A 27,957-nucleotide genomic window follows, 5' to 3' on the forward strand; every position below is an offset into this window, starting at 1 on the left:
GAGTGAGCTTGGATGAGTCATTTACTCTTTCTGTGCTTCAGAATTCTCACCTGTAAAATGGAGGCAAAAATAACTGTGAGAATTACATGGTATGCTGTATTTAGATATCATAGAATGTGCCTTTGTGTGGGCTAAGTCACTTCAGTCGTGTCCAACTCTTTGTGACCCTACGGACTGTAGCCTACCAGGCTCCTCTGTCCATGGGATTCTCCAGGCAAGACTACTGCAATGAGTTGCCATTTCCTTGTCCAGGGGATCTTCCTGACCCAGGGATCAAACTTACCTCTCTAGCCTCCTGCATTGGCAGGCAGATTCTTTACCACTAGCACCACCCGGGAAGCCCATAGAATGTGCCTAACACAAAGCTAATGGGGTCCCAATCACAAGAGTAAGAATATATTTCCTGTCAATATTGGTTATTTGTTAGCTGGTATTTGTAGTTTACCAGGCATTCTGTTTCTGTCTCTTCCCCTGCTCCTATCTGCTGCCTTTGGATTATCACAGTTTTAGTGGATCCAGGGAGAGGCAGAGAGCATGCCTATTTTATCCACTCAAACGCTTTCCAGTAAATACTGATTGCTCTGCACAGGGAGTAAAGTGACTAGCAATATTCACAATGAGCTTCTGTGAACTATGCATTCTTACAAATAAATACATAACTTTAATGAATAGTGTAAATAAGGAAAAAAGTAATGATGTGATAAGACCTTGTGACATGTAGGGGAAGTCAGGAAAGGCTTTTCAGAAGAAATAATATGTAAATTAAAGGCTGAGGAATGAGTTAGTCAGGCAAAATGGATGGTTACAATCCTTCCCAGGCAGGAAAGGCATGTTGGTAAACCCTAAATGCACTTTGGCTGAAGCTAAATGAGTTACAGGGGACAGTGGTGTGGGATAAGGTGGAGGAGCCAGTAGCAGCCAACATAGGAAGCTGAGGCTGAAAGGGCAACCTGGGACCAGATCTGAAAGCACTGATGTGTCATATTATCCCAAATGTTACAGGAAGCCATGAGGAGTGAAAAGCAGGGAAGTAATATAAGGAATTTTGCATCTAAAATAAATTTATTTTTATTTTTGGCTTCATCTGGGTCTTCCTTGCTGCGAGTGGGCTTTCTCTCCTTGCAGTGAGCAGGGGCTGCTCTCGAGTTGCAATGTGTGCCGTGGCTTCTCTTGTTGTGGGGCACGGGCTCTGTGGTGAGCAGACTTCAGTAGCTGCAGCATGTGGGCTCTGTTTTGTGCAGCTCTCAGGCTCTAGAGCACAGGGTTAGTTCTGACGTAGGGTCTTAGTTGCCATGTGGCATGTGGGATCCTCCCAGAGCACGGATGGAACCTGTGTCCCCTGCATTGGGAGGTGGACTCCCAACCACTGGACTACCAGGGAAGTCTGGAATTTTGCATTTTTAAAAGATCATTCTGGAAAATGCAGAGAGAGGGAGTAGAAGAACTTCTTTCTTTGTTCCTTAGTTGCAGTGCCTGTAAAAGGACTGGAACCTCCTCTTTGAAGCTTTCCTTGATGATTTTTGCCCATAGAGGTTATCTTTACTCATTTGTTCACCTAATGAAACCATTCTATTCCTGTCATAGCAGTCATCACACTGCACTGTGAGCCTGACCCATGCCAAGGATGACTATGTATTGTAGAGTGAATAATAACTGATTCATTCCTCTGAAGACTAGACTGTGAGCATTTTAAGGTCAAGGATTATGTCATTCATCTTGTATTACCCACAGCATCTAGCAAGTCTCTTGTCACACAGCAGGTTCTCAATGGTTTTTGTTGCTGCTCTTGGGAAACCGAAGGAAAAGAAGTGTCAATATTCATGATGGATGGAAATGGGAATTTTGGATCATAGATGCAATTTAATTTTTTATACCATCATTGAAATTTGGTAACATTAATTGGGGTCCTAGAACAGCTGTGATAGGTTTATGGAAGTTACTAAATAGCACTGAAGGTGGAATTAAAATATTTCAGTTTGAGCCTGAATAGGTACCCCGAAAACACTTAATTGAGTTAAACATTTTTCATCCATACTGGCCCTTTACAACTGTCTGTAGGCTTTCTATGGTTCATTTTAGAGAGTAAGCAGAGACATTACTTTGCCAACAAAGGTCCATCTGGTCAAGGCTACGGTTTTTCCATTGGTCATGTATGGATGTGAGAGTTGGACTGTGAAAAAAGCTGAGCGCCGAAGAATTGATGCTTTTGAACTGTGGTGTTGGAGAAGACTCTTTAGAGTCCCTTGGACTGCAAGGAGGTCCAACCAGTCCATCCTAAAGGAGGTCAGTCCTGGGTGTTCATTGGAAGGACTGATGTTGAAGCTGAAACTCCAGTACTTTGGCCACCTCATGCAAAGAGTTGACTCATTGGAAAAGACCCTGATGCTGGGAGGGATTGGGGGCAGGAGGAAAAGGGGACGACAGAGGATGAGATGGCTGGATGGTATCACTGACTTGATGGACATGAGTTTGGGTGAACTCTGGGAGCTGGTGATGGACAGGGAGGCCTGGCATGCCTCGATTCATGGGGTCACAAAGAGTTGGACACGACTGAGTGACTGAACTGAACCGAAATGAACTGAAAAATTCCTTCACCCTTTCTAAATCTTCCCTGATCACATCATCACTTTGGTACAATGATAACTCAGAGATGTAAACCCTCAGATGCTGAGAGAGCTTACAATATCAAATTGTTCATTATTTAAATATATGGGTTGAATTTAATAACGGACTTCTTTGTTCTTTCCCTCTTGTTGAAAATGGAACCCCAAATGGATGAAAAACAAAGCAATTTATATTCTGTCTTATGGCATTTTAAACTATAAAAATTTAATCAGTGTACTAGTTACTTTTTTTAGAATAGGAAAAATAATTCAACCCTTAAAAAATTTTCTACTTAGATACTTTTTATTGGAGAGAAACTCACTAATAATCCCATTAAGACATATATGAGTGGAAACATGGCAACTGTTTGTTACTTTCTTGTTCTATTATTGTCAGGAATTAACATCCATCCAAACAAATTATATAATAAGAATTGTTTCTTTTTTTCTTGTCAGCATCTGTATTGATTTCAAGTTTGTGTTCTATTAGCAAATTATAAAAACACATTTTATAGTAGAAACTGGTTTTAAGTGGCTGTTTGGGAAAGATGCTTTACTCAGAGTAGAATTTAGCCTAGCTACTTTGCAATCTGATGACTATTAAAGGATGCCATTATCTCTCTGTTACTTATAATTCTCTCAGGTTTAGCTAGTGATTTAAGTTCATATTAATTTTTAATACTTTTCAGTTTTTATCTCAAAATCTTTGATGCTTATTGCCTCACTAAACAAATGGATTTTTCTCCCCCAGAAATGGCTACATCTAAATGTTGGGTGCTTATAGTTTTAAGAAGTTTTACACAGAATATCTTTTTGGATTACATATATCTTTTTGCTCTCCATTATTTGTATCCCATTACAACGGTTTTGGGGAGGAAGCGCATTTGTCTCTTCCCAACAGTCAAATCCCAAATCATACCTAATTGGGCACAGTAGCCCTGAATTTCTGAAAGTTTGATGAGGCTCAGTAGATACAAACTTCATCTCCTTTTGCCTTCAATCTTTCCCAGCATCAGTCTTCTCCAGGGAGTCAGCTCTTTCTATCAGGTGGCCAAAGTATTGGAGCTTCAGCATCAGTCCTTCCAATGAATATTCAGGATTGTACTTTATGAATTAGTAAAATTTCCAAAGAATTAGAGGATTGACATAGAAATTGCCAACTTCTAACTCTCCCAATTGAGACCATTAAGAAACAAAAGAAATGCTCAGGACTTCCCGGTGGGTGGTCCATTGGTTAAGAATTTGCATTCCAAAGCAGGGTACATGGGTTGGATCCCTGGTGGGGGAACTAAGATCCCATAGGCCAAGGGGCAACTAACCAACCCTACACAGGGAAACTACTGATCAATCCCACACACCACACCTAGAGAGAAGCCTGCTCCTCACAATGAAGATTCCTTAAGCAGCACCTAAGACCTGATGTAGCCAAAATAAAATTATATAAAAAAAGAAATGCTCATGTTCCATTTTGTCATCTCAAAAATGGACATTTTTATATCTGAAAGAATGATGAGTAGGTCTTCTGTTGAAAAAGAAATGGGGACTGTAATCCCAAACAGAGGACCAAGAAGCATCCAGGTATCCCACATTCTCCAAGGAGAGCTGTGTATAAAAGTGCTCAGGCAACTCCCTCTGAGAGGGAACCAGGTGGGTCCTGACATCAGTTGTCACTCCAGCAGCCTCCCAATCCTCATATAAACTGCCTCTGGGTGAGGGGAGGATGGAATGTGAAGGGGTGCTGGAGAAGTGAATTACTGACCTACTGAAGAACCACTTCTAGAGATGTGGGATATTTTCAGTGAAAAGAAGGTCAGCTTCTGTAGCCCTTAGGAAAACAAAAGTGATTTAATACAAGAAACTGATTATATAAATATGAATGATGCAAATGAAAGCAGACAAGTGAGATAATCCAAAGATTAGTGAAGCAACTACCATTCCAAGTGCAGAGGGAGAAAGGGATGGTGGTATTATGAGGGTTTAGTGGTGCAAAGGAGGGGTCACCACCATAGGAGCTGGTATCACCAAGGGGTCACTCTGAAGCTAGTGAGCAGACATCTGATAGGGTATTGTGTAGCTGCTTTGGGGTATGCCAGGATGGAGGGCCAGTGTTGCCTATGCTACTGAAATAGGGAGAGAGTTCCTTCTCTCTAATTTTCTTCTTCCACTTTCTTCTTCATGATTCCTGTTGTCAACATCTAAAGGAAGCCAGCCAGGGAGAGAATTTGTGAAATGCAATTTGCAACGTCTCAGCCTGCACATCACACAGCAGAGTTTAGAATGGTTGGCTTGGGTCTGGAAGACATTGATAAACAACTGAGACAGTATCTCATTTCTCCATTAATCATCTATGCAGAAGACATCCTGAACCATTTTTTTTTTTTAATTAATGAATTAATTTATTTGGCTGTATTGGGTCTTAGTTGTGGCATGGGGGATCTTTCATTGTGGTACACTGACTCTCAAGTTGTACTTAGTTGTGGAATCTTGGTTCCCTGACCAGGGATCAAACCAGCATTCCCTGCATTGGAAGGTGGCCCCTTTCTGATCTGTTCTTTATGTCCCTTGAGCTAAGAAGAAGAAATGGAGAAAGATATCAGGAGAGAGAGAAGAGATAGCAGCAAAGCATCTTAACCTTCATTACTTGGGTTAACAAGAATGCTTGAACTTATTCTGGATAAATGCACTGTGGCTTGAGCCATCTCATTTTTACTTCAACCACAAGAATAGACTTGTTCAAGGGGACCCTACCAACAAGAGTTTCAATGTGTATCAATGGGAATGGCAGCTGAGGAGATGAGAAAATTTATTTTTTTCCTACTTATCCTTAAGAAGAGAGCCACTATTTGGACACCTGCCTTAGAGAAGGTGTCAATATATAGTCTCCTTTTGTTAGAGAAGCAGTGACACTCAACAGAGGACTGCAATTAAAGGCCCAGTTATATAACAGGGCTTTCTTTTTATTAACTCCTCCACTCTGCTGTAGTGTGGAAGCAGGTAGAACCTAAAGAAGAGAGGGGAGAGAAGGAATGAATGAATAGACTATTCCCTCTTCCCAGTCTAAGTCCTACACACTGGCCATTGAGTAGCTCCACAGGTTGTGAACACTGAACTGAGAAAAGGGAAGGAGATGTGGTGTAAAGCTGTTAGTTATGTTATGTACTCAATTTGAACTGTTGTTAAGGAAGAGGATATAGATTTAACATTGCAAATGGAAAGCAGTTATTGGAGAAAAATGAAAACATATACAAAATGTTCAATAGATCAATTATACAAAAAACAAAATTAAACTCCTTTGAATATCGTCTCAGAATAAAGAGAAATCTTTAAATTGAAAAAGATAACTTTATTCAAAACTCAAAGTATTACGTTATTTTTTTTTTCATTTCTTCAAGGTTTGGTTGTTTCATATATGGTTTCTATCCATAAAGTAGGATTTTAGAATGACTGCCATTATTTATTGAAATTTCTATCAATCAAGAATTACTACTGGTAACTGAAACCTGCTGAAAGAGAAATTTACATGATAGCTGTATCAGTCAGTGTCTTCTCCCTTGTTTTAGATTGTATAAAAGAAGGAAATAACATATGATGAATACTATAGTCTTAGAAAAATAACAGAATGTTGTGAAAGATTAATATGTTTAAAAGTACCATTTAAGTGATGAAAGATAAAACTACAGGAAAACTATTCATACATGCCAATATGGAATTTATTGTCATCATACTTGCTCATAACTTTAGGAATTCTTAGAAATACTTCGTTTTAATGAAGCATATGGCATTCTATGTATTGAGAAGCAAATTTTGCTGACAGAAGAATAGTTTCAGATTAGGAGAACTTGACTTCTTCTCTCTGTTTACATTTGCCTTAAATTTGAGGCCTTATAAAACATCAGTATCTTTTTAAAATTACTCTTTTTTGTCCTAACATGATTAGGGAGCATGATTCCAGAAAACTGATCAATTTAACTTGTAGTCCAACATCAGAAAAAGAAATAAAAATCACTTTTCTATCTTGAAAAGATGTGAATAAGCCCCCAATGAGTTGCATAGTGATTGGTGAAGAGTCTTGGCTTAGAAATAATGTCTTAGTCTGAAACAACAGAGCATGTGACTCTGTGAGTATTTCATTACTGCTCTGAGCCTTTATTCCCTCACCTATCATGACAGTTGTGCCCACCTCATTTGGCTAGCGGCTCTAATGAGACATAATTGGACTCATATATGTGTAGTGCATATACTGGCACAAGATGAATTCTCTATCCATGTTAGTCCAAAGGATAGGCAACTGACACTCAGTTCAGTTCAGTTCAGTTGCTCAGTTGTGTCCGACTCTTTGCAACCCCATGGACCACAGCACTCCAGGCTCCCCTGTCCATCACCAACTTCTGGAGCTTACTCAAACTCATATCCATTGAGATGGTGAGGCCATCCAACCATCTCATCCTCTGTCATCCCCTTCTCCTCCCGCCTTCAATCTTTCCCAGCATCAGGGTCTTTTTCAGTGAGTCATTTCTTTGCATCAGGTGGCCAAAGTATTGGAGTTTCAGCTTCAGCATCAGTCCTTCCAATGAATATTCAGGACTGATTTCCTTTAGGGATGGACTTGTTGGATCTCCTTCTTGTCCAAAGGACTCTCAGGAATCTTCTCCAACACCACAGTTCAAAAGCATCAATTCTTCAGTTCTCAGCTTTCTTTATAGTCTCAACTCTCACATCCATACATGACTCCGGGAAAAACCATAGCTTTGACTAGACGGACCTTTGTTGGCAAAGTAATATCTCTGCTTTTGAATATACTGTCTAGGTTGGTCATAGCTTTTCTTCCAAGGAGTAAGCGTCTTTTAATTTCATGGCTACAGTCACCATCTGAAGTGTTTTTGGAGCCCCCCAAAATAAAGTCTGACACTGCTTCCACTGTTTCCCCATCTATTTGCCATGAAGTGATGGAGCCAGATGCCATGATTTTAGTTTTCTGAATGTTAAGTTTTAAACCAACTTTTTCACTCTCCTCTTTCACTTTCATCAACAGGCTCTTTAGTTCTTCGCTTTCTGCAGTAAGTGTGATGTCATCTGCATATCTGAGGTTATTGATATTTCTCCCAGCAATCTTGATTCCAGCTTGTGCTTCATCCAGCCCAGCATTTCTCATGATATACTCTGCGTTTAAGTTAAATAAACAGGGTGACAATATACAGCCTTGACGTACTCCTTTCCCTATTTGGAACCAGTCTGTTGTTCCATGTCAGGTTCTAACTGTTGCTTCTTGACCTGCATACAGATTTCTCAAGAGGAAGGTCAGGTGGTCTGGTATTCCCATCTCTTGAAGAATTTTCCACAGTTTGTTGCAATCAGCAATAACATGGCACTTATAATCTCTCTTTTTCTATTTTATAATGTATCAATAATATATAATGTAATGCTAAGTTATATTGTATGTTATCAATATTATATGGGCTTCCTTGATGGCTCAGACAGTAAAGAATCTGCCCGTAATGTGGGAGACCTGGGTTTGATCCCTGGGTTGGGAAGATCCCCTCGACGAAGGCATGCAACTTGCTCCAGTATTCTTGCCTGGAGAATCCCCATGGATAGAGGAGCCTGGCGGGCTACAGTCCATGGGGTTGCAAAGAGTCAGACATGACTGAGCAACTAAGCACAGTACATTAATATTATATAGCAATAGTATAATACAGTAATATAACAGTATAGTATTAAACATAACATTTCTCTGATTTCCCAAACAGAACTACTATTGCCACCCACGAGTGATGACATATAACTATTTCTGCCTTACAAAAGCAACTTTAAATCTTGCCTGCTGACCTTCTTTTCTAAAAGCCATAAAACCATTCTAAAACTCCAACTAGATTTTACTTACTCTTTCTCTAACAGTTGTTTATTGAGACCCTGCTTTGTATCAGCCACTGTACTACACGCTGAGGGGGTAAATTTGAAACTAGCCCTCTGGCTTTGTAAATTTTTTGGACAAATCTGTTTTCAGTCAGGGTTTCCATAGGAAATAGATTGCATTCCCACAGGGAATGAAAGAAAATTTAATGGAGGTCCTATTTACAATGGAATAGGAGATGGCAACTCACTCCAGTATTCTTGCTTGAGAATCCCATGGACAGAGGAGCCTGGCGGTCTATGGTCCATAGGGTTCCCAAGAGTCGGACACTACTGAAGCAACTTTGCATGCACACACTATATTTACAAAAAGTGTGGACAGGGTTGAGGATGACCCAAAGGGATAACCAAGCACTATAAGAATGGCAACAGTGGAAAGCTGCCATCAGCTTTATGTTTGAAAGGTGAAGTGGAAGCAGTAGTTAATGGAAGTTAGGGAAACCTGTCTTCTTAGAGATGGGTGATTATAGGAGCTGTGATCTAGAGAAAGGGCTTTCATTACTGTTGCACTCTGGCCAGTAGAGAGGACCCTTTCTTTCCTCCTGCCTTCCCGCTGTACTTCTCAGGAGTCAGACGGCTAGAGAGCCCATGGACTCAGTCTGTGAGGACCAGCCTCCTGTGACACAACCAAGATGGAGAAGGTATTGGAGTGGATCTCGAGGAGACAAATGTAAACTACCTAGAAAATAATCTCCTCTTCCCTCCTTTATCTTGTTTTTTGTAACAAGTGCTGGTTTTTATTTCTGAGTGTAAAAGTAATATATTTTATATGTAGAACATTTGAAAAACTGCCTTGTAACTTTTGTAACTTGAGATCTTGCTTTTTCCTAGCCAGGACATGCTCCCAGTTGAAGGCACATGAATCTGTCCAGTCAGCTTTCACACTCAGAGTGTTATAAAACCTAAGTTTATTTTCATGGCTAAGACCTCACAAAAATACTGTTGCATGCCCCAGATCTACTGATGTTACCCTGGAACATGTTGTCTTTCTGCCTGTCATAAACTTCCTTAGCATGGCATCTTCTTGCATAGTCACAGTCTTAGTACATTAGATTCCTTTCCATATTTTTGCACACCATATTTTTTTCCACTATCTCTGCTAAACAAATTCTACTCATTATTTAAGGCTAAAATAAAACCTCATTTATTTCCCAGAAACCCAAAGATTTTAATATTTAATTATATTCTTTGATTCACTCATTTTACAAATATTTTTGAGAACCTATGAAGTGCATATTTAACATATGTAAGTCTTTCCTGCCTGACTAGACCTAAAATTCTTGAGAGTCATATTTGCGTTGAGCTTCATTTGGATCCTATCACAGCTTTGCTCACTTCTAAGAAAATATAGCTAAGGTCTTACCTTCATTTCTGCTGGGGAAGCTTGATCACAGTTCCTTCCTGCTGAAGACAGCCTCAGAATTTCTATTCCAGTTGTGCTGTTTTATCCTATTTTTAAGTGCATTTCCTGCCAAGCAAAATGGATCACTTTTTTTGGCTTGGAAAAGAATATCACAAAAGTTTGGAAAAGAAAGAAAAATTTCTATGCCTTTTACATAATGTTCGCTGTTACAACGTTACACAGCTTCTTTAATATTTTTCTGTGCTTATATTTTTGAGAATTATAATCATTGGCTATGTCCAATTTTATATCCTACATATAAAACTTACATCTTGAATCTTGCTTTTTCTTTTAACATAGGGGTATAAACATTTTTTTTTTTCAGGTTCTGCCTCAGAGAGGCACTCAAGATTGAATATAACAGAGATAAAATATATCTGTTATTTGTTGAATCTTTGCTAGGTTTCCGGAGAAGGCAATGGCACCCCACTCCAGTACTCTTGCCTGGAAAATCCCATGGATGGAGGAGCCTGGTAGGCTGCAGTCCAGGGGTTCACTAAGGGTCGGACACGACTGAGCGACTTCATTTTCACTTTTCACTTTCATGCATTGGAGAAGGAAATGGCAACCCACTCCAGCGTTCTTGCCTGGAGAATCCCAGGGACAGGGGAGCCTAGTGGGCTGCTGTCTAGGGGTCGCACAGAGTCAGACATGACTGAAGCGACTTAGCAGCAGCAGCAACTAGGTTTCAAGCAGGTTTTGAGTAAGAGCTCTAAATTTCTGCTTATTCCTCTTTGGTCAGTGTTAGAAAAGCTCAATAATTGTAATTATGCCTCGGTGTATGATGAGGAAATTCTTTTCCTTGTCATATTGAACTGAACACCTGGAAAGCCTGTGGGGTTCTCTCCTTAGAAGACTTACAGAGGTGCAGTTTCTCCCTCCCCCACTCTCCTATCTACTCTGTCAATTTTGCTGCCAACCTCTGCATAATATAGTCAAATTATGTGCGAGAAATTCAACCCTGGTTTCCTGGGTGATGGTACAATGCCACTACTTAGTATTCCTAGTCACATAGCTACAGTTCCATCACTCTGTTAATCTATATATATCTTCATGTTCGAGAAGCAGACATTTCAAATCCAGCATGTATTAAGGGTTTTCAATGTACCAAGTAAGAAAACATAGGAGCTTCTGGATCTCAGTATTGATGAAGCCATTTTTTTATTACTAAAAATTATATTTATTTTTTAAACTTTTTTCTTATGGAAAATCTTAAACACACAAAAGTGGGAGGTTTTTGATATTAAGATTTGAGAATCCACTGTCTGGACCAATATTTTTGGATTCAATGATTTCTGCAGTATATCTTTTCCAGTTCAATTTTGCAAAGTCAAAACTCTTCATATTCTTTTTTAGACTATTGTATGTCTGAACTTTAAATTTTGGCCTGTTTTAATAGCCTGAGTTTTCCTATTCATAAACCAGTGACTCTTTTTCCTCTGGAGTTTGCACAAGTATGGTGCACCCTTAAATTTTGGAAATGTTATTGAGGTTCTTTGTTTCTGAAGTGAATTCTAGTGCTCTACACAAAACAAATGTCATGAACTGAAGTGTCTTGCTTCAGAATGGCCAAGTTTGTGTGATTTAAACCAGGAAATTCTAGCTCTTTCTACCTCTTGGTTGCTAAATTCTCTGCGATGAGTATTTGCATACGTACATATAAGAAGTTTAAACTAATGGTAAAATTGAAATTAAGATTTTTTGGGTCACGCATATTTTTTGTATTGGTTTAGTTTTCCTTTTTATTGACAGTAGCATCAATGGATCATGGAGAAGGAAATGGCAACCCACTCCAGTATTCCTGTCTGGAGAATCCTATGGACTGAGAAGCTTGGCGGGCCACAGTCCATAGGGTCACAGAGTCGGACACAACTGAAGTGACTTAGCAGGCATGCATGCATCAATGGATCATATACCTTAAATTCTAAATCTGCTATATTTTAACTGTGTTGGTGGTTTAGGCACTAAGTCATGTCCAACTCTTGCAACCCCATGGACTGTAGCCCACCAGGCTCCTCTGTCCATAGGATTTTCCAGGTAAGAATACTGAACTGGGTTGCTATTTCTTTTCTAGTTTTAGATGTGTTACTTTGGCCAAATCAATTTTCTGATCCTCTGTTATCTCATTATTTAAAAAAAGATGAAAGCAATTTCACAGATTGTTATGGAGATCAAATGAAATACTGGTTGGGAAGATAATTCATAAGTATAAAGCCTTTCACTAAAACCTAGTATTTGTATAGTCTTAAAGATCGTTGATAATTTGGGAGCCTAATTATTACCCACTATTCCTTTTCTCTCCCTTTAGATAGCTTTTCTTGGACTTTTGCATGTTGTGAACCTCTTTTCTCACAGCTCAGCTTTAGTTAGCTTGGTAAATTGTGATATTTGCTTATCCACATGCATTGTATACCATCAGATGTTAGTGCAGAGAACTCTGTGTATTTGTATTTAACTAAGGATACTGAGCTGTTCTTTTTTTGTGTGTCTTTTTTCCCTGTAGGTCTTAAAAATTGACAGCAAAGCTGCCCTGAATAACAGACATCCTGAGAGGGGCTGTTTTTCACCTGTATAATGAAGAAAAGCAGGAGTGTGATGACGGTGACGGCTGATGATGTAAGTTCCAAAAGCCATAGAATTGCCGATTCTACCCACTCTTTGTCTGCCTAATAAAGAAGGCATTCCATGATTCTGTTCTAAGGGCAGGTAAGGTTGTTTAGAAGTACCACTCCATCACTAGGTATTTCTATGACACGGGGCATTGCCAGCCCTTGGACCCAGAACTCTGCAAGGTAGACAGCAGGCATACCACCCTCTTTACAGCTTGGAAATAGGCTCAGTTTGAGCTTTGTGGTTTTTATTTGCAAAATACCAGTCTGGAAATTTTTCTTTTCACCATTTCTTGGTGACTTTCTTGTACATTTTTATCCATGTATAGCTAGTCCTTGAGTCACCGCTTGAGGTGGGGTCTTTGACAGCTGTTTGTATTTAGAAGAAATTTGTGAGGTACACATCTTCTAGGACTTAACTGCTCAGTGTGGGCCTCAGACCAGCAGTGCTAGCATCATCTGTGGATTCATTAGAAATGCAGAATCTCAGAACCATACCTTAGACCTATTGATCAAACTTTGTATTAACAAGTTCCCAGGGAGACCAGTTATGTACAGTATATTTGAGAAGCCCTGCTCTGGGTCCTTTGAAGAAGTGAAGAAGTCTATAGACATTATTTTCAATAGCTTTGCATCTTGGTCAGCTGAGATTATCTTTTTTGCTTTCAATTGATCAATCCCCCATTCATGTCTCTTAAAGAAAAAAACCCTGGGATTTTCGCATAGTACTATTTGTATAAGGTATGCTCCAGATTCTATTTCTTTGGAAGAGTAAAACTAAGCAATACAATCTGTCTATAAAGGATGATCAATTATTTTTTCTTTTCATTCTATCATCGCAGTGATTATCCTAATCCTCTCTGAGGTAATGGTTGACACAATCAAAAGATAGGGAAGTTTTCTCAGAAGAATGTGCAGGAAAGAAATGCATGTTTGAAGAATACAAACCCCACCTGGAGAGGATTGTTTTTACCTAGATTTGCACTGTCCAGCATGGTAGCCACTAGTCACATGTGACTCTGAAGCACTAGTGTGAATGGAGAGGTGCTGTAAATGTGAAATACATTTTGGATCTTGAATTCATAACAGTGCAGATAGAAAAGAATATAAAATATGTCATTAGTAATTTTTGATATAGATTACATGTTGAAATGTCAATATTTTGGACAATCTAGGCTAAGTAAAATATATTATTAAAAGTAATTTCATATTTCTTTTTTTTAATGCGATTACTAGAATATTTAAAATTATACATTTAGCTCCCATTTGTGGTTTGTTCTTTATTTCTAGTGAACAGTAATAATCTAAAACTTTTCACCATGTACCTCAACTTTTCAAATATAGTACAGAAGATCATATCAAATGTTACACACAGTATCTCTTCCCTAACAATGAAAGCAACTTGGCAGATACTATGTTTTATATGCCACACTCTGAAGAAAGATTCACCCTTAAGTCAAGGATATTTTATTATATTCTTCATTATTTCAGCTCAGCAAACAGTTACTCAGTGATTTAAATGTTCACTTGATATTATTTAGCACCTCTTATGCACCAACCACTGGTTAGTTCTAGGGATTAGTGTTCTTGTCCCTTTGAAGTTTATATTACAGAGGGGAGGGCATAAATAAATCAATAAATTATAAAATAAGTCCAGCTATAATAAGAGCTGTACAGAAAAATGAAGTTGGTCGGGTGGGGGGGAAGAATAACTGGATGATGACTATAAGTGTTTATAGAAGGATGACATGAAGAGATGACATATGGACAGTGAAGACATATGAACGTTGAAGGAATGAACTCTGAGAAGATCTGGGGGAGGAGCATTTCTGGCAAAGGGAACATGTGATTTCCAGAAGTAACATTCAAATTAATGTTTTTTCCCTCTGCAAATCTTTGATCTGATAAATGATACAGTCAACCAATATCATGCTGGTTAAAATAGGAAAAGAAATCCAGGATCACAAATTCAGTAGTTTAGAATTGACAGAATTAGATTTTGCCTTTGAGGGTGTTAGCAAATTGGGGACAGTAATTATGAGTATGAATTAGAGTTTGAGGTAATTATATTGATAATGCAACACGGGTTAATGAAGTGTTTGTAAAACAGTGTTAATGTTTTCAACATTTAACGTAATTTCTAAAAGGCTATTCCATTATGTTCTTTTGTGGCAATGCATGTTCACATTAATTGGAGTCTTTAGAAGAAATTCTTAAGACTCAAAGAATGACTCCACATCTCTATTTCAAGTATGTTCACAAGTCAGTATGGGAGATATTTTGTGGTAGGTGGTGACTTTGTTACCTTTCAAATAAGTATCATGTAAGTACCCACTTAGTTTATTCACTGCACTTATACCTGGTTGGTAATATTTACTTTCCTAAAAGAGGAAAAAATATCCAATAACTTTATTATAAGACCATTGTGATTTGTGGTTTAACTAAGTAACATTCTCATTTTGGTTCTTTTGTACAGTATTTCTTGTATAGGTGGTAAAATATTTGCTGAAGACTTTGGTTTCCAGATAATTGGTACTGTCTTTACATGTATATTTGGAACAAACTGATATATAGAAGTTCTGACTTTTAGTTTGTTCCTGAATCTCTTTAGGAAGACTTTGTCTCTTCTAAGACTTTCTTTCTCCTCTAGTCTTTTTGAGAAAGAAACTTACATATGCTATGTTTTCTTCTCAGCTCTTATTTCTAACACATACAAATACACATACATACATACATACATACACACACACACACACACACACACACACACACACACATATGAGTAAGTGCCAAGCCATGGTAGATTTAATATAATCAGTTTTTAAACCAGTTTGTTTGTTTAAACCAAAGGTGGCCTAGTCCCAATTACTAAACAGTTAAATCCTGAGCACATTCCAGAATATTTCAAACTCTGGAGAATTCTAGATTGTTTGAGCTTCTTCCTGCTACTGAATTGTGGTTCTACTGAATTTTAAATAAGTGGTATTTGAAAACCTTAAGTCAAACAGAAAAAAATATGATGACATCCAATTTCCAGGTGGAGAGAACGGGGCCCCTGAAAATTGTCAGGCCTATGCATGCCAAGATTTTCATCATGAAAATGTGGCTTTGTATAGATGAGATAAGCATAAATAACTAGAACATAAGTCCTGCTGCTTTTTGCTGTTGTACCCTCTCAAATTAGGACTGTACAAGATTCTAATATGTGTGCTACAAATATTTGTTGAATGATCCCAGCTAGGCCCTTAAACTTGAATTAATTATTCTTATGTGAGCTAGTATAGGGATGGGTAGAGGAGTGGTGGGTGGAGAAATTCTGTTTGTTTAAAGGCAGTCTAGTACCAGGCTCTCCTAAGTCTATTTTGAAGGGCAATAGGAAGTACCTGTCTTTTAAGAGCTACTGAATGACTTCCAGGTGAGAGATCTTGGTCTGATGTTAGGACTTCAATTATTGCTTAAGATACGAGTGGAGAGTGACAGATAGAACTTTTAAACTCCAAGTGGCTATCAGTGGCTATTTGCATTGCCGCAACATTTGCTGTCTAGCTCAGAGGTTAAAGCGTCTGCCTGCAACTCAGGAGACCTGGGTTCGAACCCTGAGTTGGGAAGATCTCCTGGAGAAAGAAATGGCAACCTACTCCAGTATTCTTGCCTGGAGAGTCCCATGGACGGAGGAGCCTGGCGGGCTACAGTCCACAGGGTCTTAAAGAGTCGAATACGACTGAGCGTCTTCACTTTCACTTTCACTTTCAAGCCAGTATGAGTGGTGAACCAGGCAGAGGCTCTTTGGGGTCTTCTACTCTCCACAGTACCAGGAACCAGAGTCACCAAGAGATACAGGAAGAATGAATAACTCTTATTGTTGGTTATAATTCAACGCCATTATCTTCTCACAAGTATTTCATTTCGTGTCAGCCTTAGGGCACATATTGAACATATGGCAGTTCAATTCAGGACCAGATAAAGTATATTCTTTTTTTTCTGAACTCTTATATATTTAACTCCCTCCCTCTATTGACCCCTAAACCCCCTCAACTCTGAGGAGAACTTTTATGAGAAAAGGAAAAGTCAGGTACCCAGTCACCCACAATTATGAGTATCTCCCTGGTCTGAGATAGAAAATATTTTTCCTTCAAAACATTGGGCAAGAAATGTTATACTTTAACTAGTATAGCTTATTCCCATGTTGCAGAATGATAACATCAGTATCCAAAATATATTTTCAGTGAATAGCTTTTATTTTAGCAAGTTAAAAGAGAAAGAAAAAAAAAAAAAATAATTTAAAAAAGACAAGATATCCACAGTCGTAAAGATCACCATGACTATGCAACTGATATGTTTAAAATTTGAGCATTAGCCCCCATGCCTATATGTCTTCTCTTAAGCTTTTGATGTCAGTGTTAGATTCTGATTGTGAGATACTGAATAAGGACTTTATGAGTGACAGCTTGATCATTTAGTTTCTTATTTTACTACATTGTGCATCATTTTAAACATTTGAATCTCACTTTCTTTTTCCTCTTTTTTCTTCCCCTGTGGTTCCTCTAGAATGTTAAAGATTATTTTGAATGTAGCTTGAGTAAATCCTACAGTTCTTCAAGTAACACACTTGGGATCGACCTCTGGAGGGGGAGAAGGTGCTGCTCAGGAAACTTGCAGTTGCCACCACTGTCTCAAAGACAGAGCGGAAGGTCAAGGACACCTGAGGGAGATGGCATTTCCAGACCAACCACGCTTCCTCTGATGACACTGCCAAGCATTGCTATTACAACTGTAACCCAGGAGTGGTGAGTAGCCCCCAGTGTAAATGTCAGCTGGGAGTTTTATTTTCCAGTTACTCCAGATACAATTTTCTTGTTACTAAAATGTTAGTTATCTGTGGAATAACTAAGGCTTTTGACATTTTGAGAATTTGTTTTCCTTTGGGTAGCAAAATGAGATCTTTTAAACACTGGAGATACTGTCTAACTTCTTAAGATTGGGAGGAGCCTGTTGAAGAAGGAATGAGATGCATTTTTATTAATGGCTGGGAAAGCAAAATTACTGCCTATGATCTTTTTTTTTTTTTTAACTTCAGTGAATGTTGACATGTTTAATTTAGAAAAGAACAATCATATAGGAGTACCTAAAGGAAATACATATATATGATATATATAAATCATCTATATTATATATATGAATGACAAGAGATATTCTTATTGCTATACTCAAAATATAATTATTCTTAATTTCTTTTCACTATAATCCCACTTTAATAATTTCAGTTTATGATTAGATAGTAAATAAAACACTTTTGTAAATCAAAAGAGGAATGAAAATTGTACTATGGGAGATGCTTGGACTTTTTGCAGAAGCTATGTGAAAGAGACTATAGTGTTGAAACATTAATCAAGTACATATAATTTATGACTGTGGTTAAAATTGTGCCATGATATTTCTTCAAATATGTGTTTTTATCACATATTTAGTATTTAGCACTTTCTCTGATTTTTCTTTTTCCTTTACATAATCCAAATATTTTTCCAAGAATAGCCTGCGTATATAACATGGAGTCCTGTTCAAATGAAAAATACTTTCTCTATATTTTATATAATTTTAAATTATAATAATGTGGTGCTTTTAAAATGACTTTTAAAGTCATTTTTTAAGGAAAATAACTAAACATTAAATCACTGCGCAATATCATTGCTGTAAATCCTTAAAATCTGTGAGCTTCGTTGAGTGCCACATTCCATGACCATATACTGAGCTGTGCAGTGCTGATGAGTAGTCCCGTGTGTGCTCACTGGGTGATGCAGGAAAGCTTTTAGCTGGTGGTTATCAAATACACTAAGAATTAGATCCCTGAGACTTCAGGTATCACAGTTACTAGCACGAAATGCTTCACCAAGCAGTCTGTATATGATAGACAAGCATGTAAAACATTATAAGGGGAATGGGTTAAAGTTTTGAAAAGTAGTAACTGGCATCTTCTCCTTAGCTGAATTAACATTACAATAGTCATAACCAATCACTGAGAACTCAAATGGGCATGTGGCTCCCACATCGCTTACTCAGTCACATAGCCTATGTGATCAGTCTTGGTTTGCTTCTATAATATGACAGATTTGGAATCTGAAATATAAATCTATACAGATTTATATTTCAGTAAGTTGGCACCAGTGCGGTAGTACCAGTTGTTACAAGATTGAAATGCTTCCTGATGTTGGTAAATACATGCTTTCCTGGGCTTTATGATTATCCTTATTACTATCCCAGGCTCTTCCCCAGAAGGAAATTCTTCACAAACCAACAGTAAAGAGGTGATCAGTTGACGACTAGTACAGGAGGAGCCCAGTTTCTTTGGGCATTGGTGCTTTCTCTGTTAGAATAACAGTCTGGATAAAATGTACCTTGCAGTGTTGTAGTTCATTTTACCCAAAGACCCTTTGGGAGTTATGGAATTGTTCTTTCCTTAAAGTATTGAATCCAGACTCTGACATGTTGGGCACGCTTCTTTACCTCTCTAAGTTGAATGTGTTCATCTGTACATACAAAGAGAATAATTGTACTCAATCTCATGGGCTATTGTAAGGATTAGATATGGTGATCTCTATAAAATGCCTAGTTTAGTATAAAGCACATATTAGGCAGTCAACAAGCATTAGTTTCTCTTCTCTTGATCATTATCCATTAAAGCCTTTTGAACATGAGAAACCATGTTTCAAGTATCAGTAGCCTCAGGCTGAGCATCAGTAGTTTAGAATGAAATGGAGGATTTACCCATTATCCAGTTGGTCTTGCAGTCAGCCAGCACCACATATGAGTAATTAACTTATAATTTTCTTTTTTTTCCCAATCACCTGGATACTTTTTAAAGTGTGAGAGTATTCAGTCATTGACTGCAAATTTATATTTAAGTATAAGCAACTAAAAGCATTTCAATGCATCCCTTAGAAATATTTCTTTTGTAATATTGATAGAGACTGGAGGAATTCTGGCAGAGGAATTTTCATTGAAAGACCATTTGATTAGAAGTGAGAAAGTAGGGTTCAGATATCATCAGGGCCATCACTTGATGAAAGGTCCTAGAGATAAGGAATGCAGCCTACAACCCTGTGTGGGAAAGAATTATACTCACCACTTAGAGTGTGGAGAATGTGGAATCAATCTACAAGCCTAGATGATGGGTCAGTAAACTTTTCTTGCCAGTTAGTAAATATTTTTGGCTTTGTGGGCTTTATAGTCACTGTTGTGACTATTCAGCATCACCAGTGTAGTATGAATGTGGCCATAGACAGTGCATAAATGAATGTAGCTGGTCTCCAGTAAAACTTTATTTACATAAACAGGCAGGAGGCTAGATTTTGCCTGCCAGTCAGTTTGATGACTTCTGTTCTAGACTAGCAAATATCCCCAAGATATGATGCCCTCTCTGATAATTGCTTTGACAGCTGTAACTGGGTGAAACTGACCTTGAGTTCCTGGTTGGTGTTCTAAACGTGTCAAAGATATGGGAATATGTGCTATATATCAAGTCTTTAAAGCTAGTGAAGGAATTTGAATGAGAACAAATAATAATTACTACCCAGTGTATATAAAGTTAAATATTGGGTTGGCCAAAAAGTTCGTTTGGGTTTTTTCTATAAGATGTTATGGAAAAACTTGTACAAACTTTTTGGCTAACCCAATAGAAAAGATTGCTGTAAATTTAGCTCTTGTTTGGGGAGAATACATTGGATGAAGGGAGTTGGGCATCATCACAGGCAAAAGGCCTGGAATAGAAGGAAAGTGACTTGATTTACTGTGGAGAAAGGAAGAGTGAGGACCTGAGCCCAGTTGGGTGAACATCCATCTTGCTACCTTTTGGGTGAATTTCATCATTCCACAAAAACTCAAATGAATAAACAGAGATAAACAGAGATGATATAACTTTTCAGAGTTGTGGTGAGAGAGAAAATGTTTTTGGTGTATGTAGCATAGTAACTAGCACTTGAGTGGTTATTTTGATATAATTGTTATTTTATTGTTAAATATTGACTAAACAGCCAGTATTATGCATTTTTTTTATTGCTGGGGATTCCGGGGGAATTTCACCACCTGCGTTATTAGAACCATCTTGGAAATATGATGAAAGAAGAATTCATATATGAAAGCAGGATGCTATTTTTATTACTGATAAAGTTGATACTGGAATTTGTACTCTATGTCTGTGGGCAAGTAGATGTCTAACACTGTGCACCATAATTATACAGACTTACCACGCAGTAATAGGAAGTGCTGGTGCTGGCCAGGCAGATCTTGTCCTCAGAGAGAGAATCTAACTCTAAAAAACTTGAACATGAAAGAGTTGTAGAATCCTGCCCAGGTGAGACAGTAGGAAGGAAGGACTGATTTCTGCATGTCTGCTTTCTCCTCTGAAAAGACCAATGTGGATTAAATTATTCCTTCTCCCTATGGAAGGCTGAGTGAAAAGGCAGAAGGTGGTTAGAAATGTTAAGACAGTGGCATTTGACACTTGGAAGACATGTCCAAAGTGGAAAAAATATGTTCTTCCTGACATTCCCCAACCTTTCCCCTTCTTTTCACCTTTAGTCTGGGGTTACACTAGGGACATGGCTGATGCCACATATCTGGTGGTCTTTATTTTTTTTTAATAGTTCAAGGAGTTTACTGACCTACCAAATTTATTAATGTCACTACAGTCACCACAACCAAATTAGGAAAATAAGTCAATACTCAGCCTTGACTGTCTATAGTTAAATCTTTAATTTAAACTTTCCTCCATGAGGCTCTTAGAACTCTTTGACTCCTTCTAACACTTCCTTGTTTGCAATTGTTAATTATCTGTTTTTTAACCTGAAAATATACTAGCTCTCTGTTTGGGATCATTTACCTTTTTGCTTGAAGTAAGTCCTTTAGAATTTACTGTCATTTTTTTTCTGTTTCTCTGAAAATTTCCTTATTTTGTCTCATGCTTGAAAGTGTTTTCTTTTTCATTATGTAGCAGTCTGTTTAATTCAACACTTTCCCCTTGCCTTTTGGCTTCCATTACTGTTGTTGGGAAAATGGCTCTAATTGTTTTACTGTGTAAATAAACTGCATTTGGGGTGGGGGACCCTTGATTTCTGAACTCCATCTTTGATGTGTCTATGGGTGGATTTCCTTTTATTTATCCTCCATGAGATTTACTGGACTTCTTGAATATGTTTTTTGGTATCTTTTATCATTGGATCTGGAATATTCTTTGTCATTATTTCTTCAAATATTTTCTCTGTCAGCCTTTTGCTCCTCTGCTATTGGACTTTGTATTTTGGATCTATTGGAATGTATTTTGGATCTACTTCTTTATCTTCCATTTCTTTTAATGTCTTTCACACATATATGGTTAAACGGTATTTGTCTTTGGGGTTGTATTCTTGTAATTGCTTTTGGCCTGCTTCTGGTTTGCTAATTCTCTTTTCAACTATGTTTAATTTGCTGTTAAACCTATTATATTGCATATGTCAATTTTGATTATTATATTTTTTATTTTTAAAATTTGTATTTATTTAGCTTTTAAGTGTGAGGTAATTTTATGTAGTTTTCTTTTCCCTACATGTATTAGTTAACTATTATTGCATAACAAATAACCCCCAAATGTAATGGCTTAAAATAACAAGCATGTTTTATCTACTTTCTGTGGGCCAGGAATCTAGTTGTGATCTAGCTGGGTCCCTCTGGCTGGGTCTGTCACAAGGCCAGAGTCAAGTTACTAACCAGTGATACCATCATTTCAATGGTTGACTGGGTGGGAGGGACAGCTTCCAAGCTCACTCACATGGTTTTTGACAGGTTCATGTCCTTGTTGCCTGTTGACTGAAAACATCAGTTTTTGCTATATGGACCTCTCTCTTGGGCTACTCACGACATGGCGGTTTGCTTTGTATGGAACAAAGGCTTTTGATAGAGAAAGATCGATAGAAATAAAAAAAATTTTTAGTGATATCACATCACTTTTGCACATTATATTCATTAGATCTAGCCCATACAAAGGAGAGGAATTGTGCAACTCCTGAATATGAGGAGGTGGGCATCACTGAGGACTAAGTTGGAGGTTGCCTATCATATTGCTTCCCAGGTGGTGCTAGTGGTAAAGAACCTGCCTGCCAACGCAGGAGACTTAAGATATGCAGTTTCGATCCCTGAGTCAGGAAGATCCCCTGAAGGATGGCATAGCCACCCACTCCATTCTTGCCTGGAAAATCCCATGGACAGAGGAGCGTGGCAGGCTACAGTCCATAGGGTCACAAAGAGTGGGACAGGACTGACGTGACTTAGCACACACACATCGTACTGCAGATGTCTACAGCTTTTAAAAAGTTCTCTAAATATAGCAAGAGAAAGGAGAATAGACAAATCCACTATTAAGTTGTAGACTTCAACACTGCAGAAAACTGATAGAGCAAACAAGGAGAAAATCATTAGAAATATATTTGACCTGAACAGCATTATCAATCAACTTTATGTAATTGAAGTTTTTAGAATACTTCATCCAATAACAACACAATATGTATTCTTCTCAAGATTGCATTGAATGCTCACCAAGATGCATCTATTCTGGGCTATTACCCATAGCTTAACAAATTTAAAATAATTAAATGGTCTGTGCTCTCAGACATAGTGGAATTAAATAAGAAATCAACAACAGAAACATAAGTGGGAAGTTCCAAATATTCAGAGATTAGAAATCCAACTATAAATAATAGACCAAAATAGCCAAAGAGAAATCGCAAGAAAAAATTAAAAGTATTTCGAACTAAGTAAAAATAAAAGTAATATTTACTATAATTTATAGAATGCAAAAAGCATTGCTTAAAGGGAAATTTATTTCTATATCTATATCTATCTATATATCTGTTTCTATCTCTTCCTGTGTATATATTTGACAAGAACAAAGAACTAAATCAATAAGCCTTCTGTATAAGAAAACTATAAAGAAAAGGAACAATTTAAGATTTAAGTAAGCAGAAGAAAAATAATAATTAGAGCAGAAATCAATGCAATTGAAGACAGGAAAATAATAGAGAAAATTAGTGCAATCAAAAGATGGTGCTTTGTAAAAGTCAATACACTGATAAACTTTTGATCAGGTTAGCCAAGAAAAAGAAGAAAAGACATAAATTACCACTTTTAGAAATGAAAGAGAGAACATTACTATTGATTCCCTGGAGATGAAAAAAATAATAAAGGAATACTGTGAGCCACTCTCCCACATATTAGAAAATTTAGTTGAAATGGACTAATCCCTGTACTGTGCGTGGGAAGTTGCTTCAGTCATGTCTGACTCTTTGCAACCCCAGGGACTGAAACACACCAGGCTTCTCTGTTCATGGGATTCTTGAGGTAAGAATACTGGAGTGGGTTGCCATTTCCTCCTCCAGGGAATCTTCCTGACCCAGGGGTTGAACCTGAGTCTCTTATGTATTATGCATTGGCAAGCAGTTTCTTTACCACTAGCGCCACCTTGTAGGTGAACTGGTGAGTTGTGATACATACACACAGTACAATGCAGTAATTGATATAAAATATAGTAGGAGGTGCACAGAGAAAGATGAATTTTAGACAATATTAGAAATTTCTTCTTTTGAGACATGTAAATTCAGTGCAGAAAAGAAGGAATGTATTGGAAATGACAAGGAGAGAAATAGGAAAAACTCATTTCCAAAGGTGGAGATAAGTTCAGTTCAGTCGCTGGGTTGTGTCCGACTCTTTGAGACCCCATGAATCACAGCATGCCAGGCCTCCCTGTCCATCACCAACTCCCAGAGTTTACTCAAACTCATGTTCATCGAGTTGGTGATGCCTCCAGCCATCTCATCCTCTGTCGTCCCCTTCTCCTCCTGGCCTTAATCCCTCCTAGCATCAGGGTCTTTTCCAATGAGTCAACTCTTTGCACGAGGTGGCCAAAGTATTGGAGTTTCAGCTTCAACATCAGTCCTTCCAATGAACACCCAGGACTGATCTCCTTTAGGATGGACTGTTTGGATCTCCTTGTAGTCCAAGGGACTCTCAAGAGTCTTCTCCAACACCACAGTTCAAAAGCATCAATTCTTCGGCACTCAGCTTTCTTCATAGTCCAACTCTCACATCCATACATGACTACTGGAAAAACCATAGCCTTGACTAGACCGACCTTTGTTGGCAAAGTAATGTCTCTGCTTTTCAATATGCTATCTAGGTTGGTCATAACTTTCCTTCCAAGGAGTAAGCATCTTTTAACTTCATGGCTGCAATCACCATCTGCAGTGATTTTGGAGCCCCCCAAAATAAAGTCTGACACTGCTTCCACTGTTTCCCCATCTATTTGCCATGAAGTGATGGGACCAGATGCCATGAGCTTAGTTTTCTGAATGTTGTTTTAAGCCAACTTTTCCACTCTCCTCTTTCACTTTCATCAAGAGGCTCTTTAGTTCTTCTTCAGTTTCTGCCATAAGGGTGGTGTCATCTGCATATCTGAGGTTGTTGATATTTCTCCCGGAAATCTTGATTCCAGCTTGTGCTTCTTCCAGCCCAGCATTTCTCATGATGTACTCTGCATACAAGTTAAATAAGCAGGGTGACAATGTATGGTGTAGATCAGTGGTTTCCAAATGTTAGAGTGATTCAGGATCACTTGGATAACTTACTGAAAAACACATTGCTGAACCCCAACCATAGAGCTGGGAGTTTGGGATAGAGATGGTGATCTGTAGTTCTAAGAAGTTCCTAGGTGATACTGAGGACATTGGTAAGTTACTGAAGGACTTTAAAAAATGAAATAAGACAAATGTTCTTATTTTAAATAGCTCGCTTTGATGACAGTATGGTATTGATATTGAGACAGAAAGGTAATGTAGACTTGCTTTAGTCCAAGTGAGCAATGATGATGGCTGAGTCAGGACAAAGTCTAGGAAAATGGTCAGAGGACACATGTGTTATAGGACACTGTTCTAGGAGCTGAGATACAATGGAATGTGATGGAGAAATTCTCTGTTTTTATGCAGTTTCCATTCTAAGGAGGTATATGGAGCTTCCCTGGTGGCTCAGATGGTAAAGAATATACCAGAGTGCAGGAGATGCAGGTTCAATCCCTGAGTCAGAAAGATCCCCTGGAGAAGGGAGTGGCTACCCACCCCAGTATTCTTGTCTGGAGAATTCCATTGACAGAGAAGCATGGCGGGCTACAGTCTATGGGGTCACAAAGAATTGGACATGACTGAGCAACTAACACTTTCACTTTTTCATAGAATAGAACTAATATCCATACTTTCCTTCTTTCCAACAACAAGAAAGCTAGCATTGTAACTGAGCACATGGTTCCCCAGAAAACAAACAGTTCTTTCAAAGCCATTCTTGCAGCTTCCTTTTAGTCTAGCTAGAACCTATATACACTAGGTTCTGGGAGATCATACCAAAAATCAGAGGGTGTCCATTCACTTCCATTTCCCCCATCTCTGTGGACTGGAGTGGGTGTGCAGTGCTGAGATTTATTGTACTGTGTGGCCAAGGTAACACCGTGGGCCTGATGGAACAGCAAAACTGAAGGGCCCTGAGCATGTGATAGCTGCATGGAGAGCTACCACCCACGCTGGGTTTTCATGGGAAGTAAATACAATTCTTTTGTTGTTTTGGGCTTGTCTCTGATACAGTAGCTGAACCTGTATCATAAGTAATACTGGGGGAAGTATATAATTGTAGTGGAGGTTTACATAAAGGGGACGCCCAGATCATGAGTCTCACAAAGGCAGTCATTTAAAAGTATAAATAAGTTATATAAATATGTTGTTTACAGCTGTATCCGTTAAACTTAACATATTATTCAAAATGACTATTAGCTATACTTTGCATGCAAGGAAGAGTTTTACAGAATGCCCAAGCCAGTCAGTTGGTTATTACTCAGTCAAGAAAGATTCACTTGTACAAGGTACTTACATCTGAGTGTGCCAGCCAGTGTGATGACTGCTGAATATCCCTTCATTATGTCTTCTTATTATGTGGTATACTTACTAATCCAATACTAAGTAAAGTGGGTAATTAATTGATAAAGGCATGAGTCTGTTCATGGAGGTGCCATCTAATTACAATAGTGATTTAAATAAGTAGCAGAACACTATAGAATGAAATAATGTGATAACAGGAAATAAGCAGGGTGATCTGACAGAGTAATGTGAGCTGAGCCAAAGAATGGTACTTAGATAAAGTAACTATGAAATACTTCCAAGAGGAGATGATATTTGATTGATATCTAAATGATAAAAAGCAGTTAATCTGTTCAAAAAGTGGATACAGGCTCTTAATAGGCAGAGGGAATAGAACTATAAAAGCCCTGGGTTGGGAAAGAGCCTAGTATATTTGAATAGGAGAAAGGAGACCAGTGTGGCTGGAGCACAGAAAACAAGGGAGAAGAAGATAGAAGTTGGGATTTGAAAGGAGCGGTTAGATTAGATACTCACTTGTAGTCTATTACAAGGAGTTTTGTTTTATTCTAAGAGCAATGACTAACAACCTCAGATAGGCAGATGATACCACTCTAATGACAGAAAGTGAAGAGGAACTAAAGAGCCTCTTGATGAGGGTAAAAGGGGAGAGTGAAAAAACTGGCTTAAAGCTCAACATTCATAAAACTAGGATTATGGCATCTGAGCCTATTACTTTATGACAAATAGATGGGGGGAAATGGAAACTGGCAAATTTTATTTTCTTGGGCTCCAAAATCACTGTGAATGGTGACTGCAGCCGTGAAATGAAAAGACACTTGCTCTTGGAAGAAAAGCTATGACAAACCTAGAAAGCATATTAAAAAGCAGTGACATCACTTTGCTGACAAAAGTCCATCTAGTCAAAGCTGTGTTTTTTCCAGTACTCATGTTCAGATGTGAAAGTTGGACTATAAAGAAGCCTGAGTATGGAAGAACTGATGCTTTTGAATTGTGGTTCTGGAGAAAATTGTTGAGAGTTCTTTGGACTTCAAGGAGATCAAACCAGTCAACCCTGAAGGAAATCAACCCTGAATATTCATTGGAAAGACTGAAGCTGAAGCTCCAATACTTTGGCCACCTTATGCGAATAACTAGATCATTGGAAAAGACCCTGATGCTGGGAAAGATTGAGGGCATGAGGAGAAGGGGACAACAGAGGATGGGATGGCTGGATAGCAGCACTAACTTAATGGACATGAGTTTGAGTAAACTCAGGGAGATAGTGAAAGACAGGGAAACCTGGCATGCTGCAGTGGGGTCACAAAGAATTGGATATGACTTAACAACAAAGAGCAGTGAGAAGTCTTAATAATGTTTTAAACAAAAAATATGACAGGATCTGACTTTGAAAGAATAATGTTTTGGGTACAGGTTTAATGAATTGTAGGGTCAAAGTGGAAGCAGAGATGAATGCAGAGAAGTCATTTGAATCAGGATGAGGCCAGAGAGATGGA

General features: G+C 38.2%; 1 protein-coding gene across 1 annotated transcript in view; it reads left to right on the forward strand.

Annotated features, from left to right (window-relative positions):
* Nucleotides 1–27,957, forward strand: part of PDE4B (phosphodiesterase 4B) — a 669,313-nt gene that overhangs the window by 110,487 nt on the left and 530,869 nt on the right. The window contains exons 2-3 of the mRNA XM_086390409.1: nucleotides 12,419–12,531; nucleotides 17,073–17,311. Coding sequence (XP_086246535.1) covers nucleotides 12,490–12,531; nucleotides 17,073–17,311 — 281 coding nt within the window. The 5' untranslated portion in view covers nucleotides 12,419–12,489. The remainder of the gene's footprint in view (nucleotides 1–12,418; nucleotides 12,532–17,072; nucleotides 17,312–27,957) is intronic.

Source organism: Bos grunniens, chromosome 3 (genome assembly GCF_055505025.1).
Source record: "Bos grunniens cultivar Pamir isolate PY7600 chromosome 3, Bosgru_T2T1.0, whole genome shotgun sequence".
Classification (NCBI taxonomy): Eukaryota; Metazoa; Chordata; class Mammalia; order Artiodactyla; family Bovidae; genus Bos; species Bos grunniens.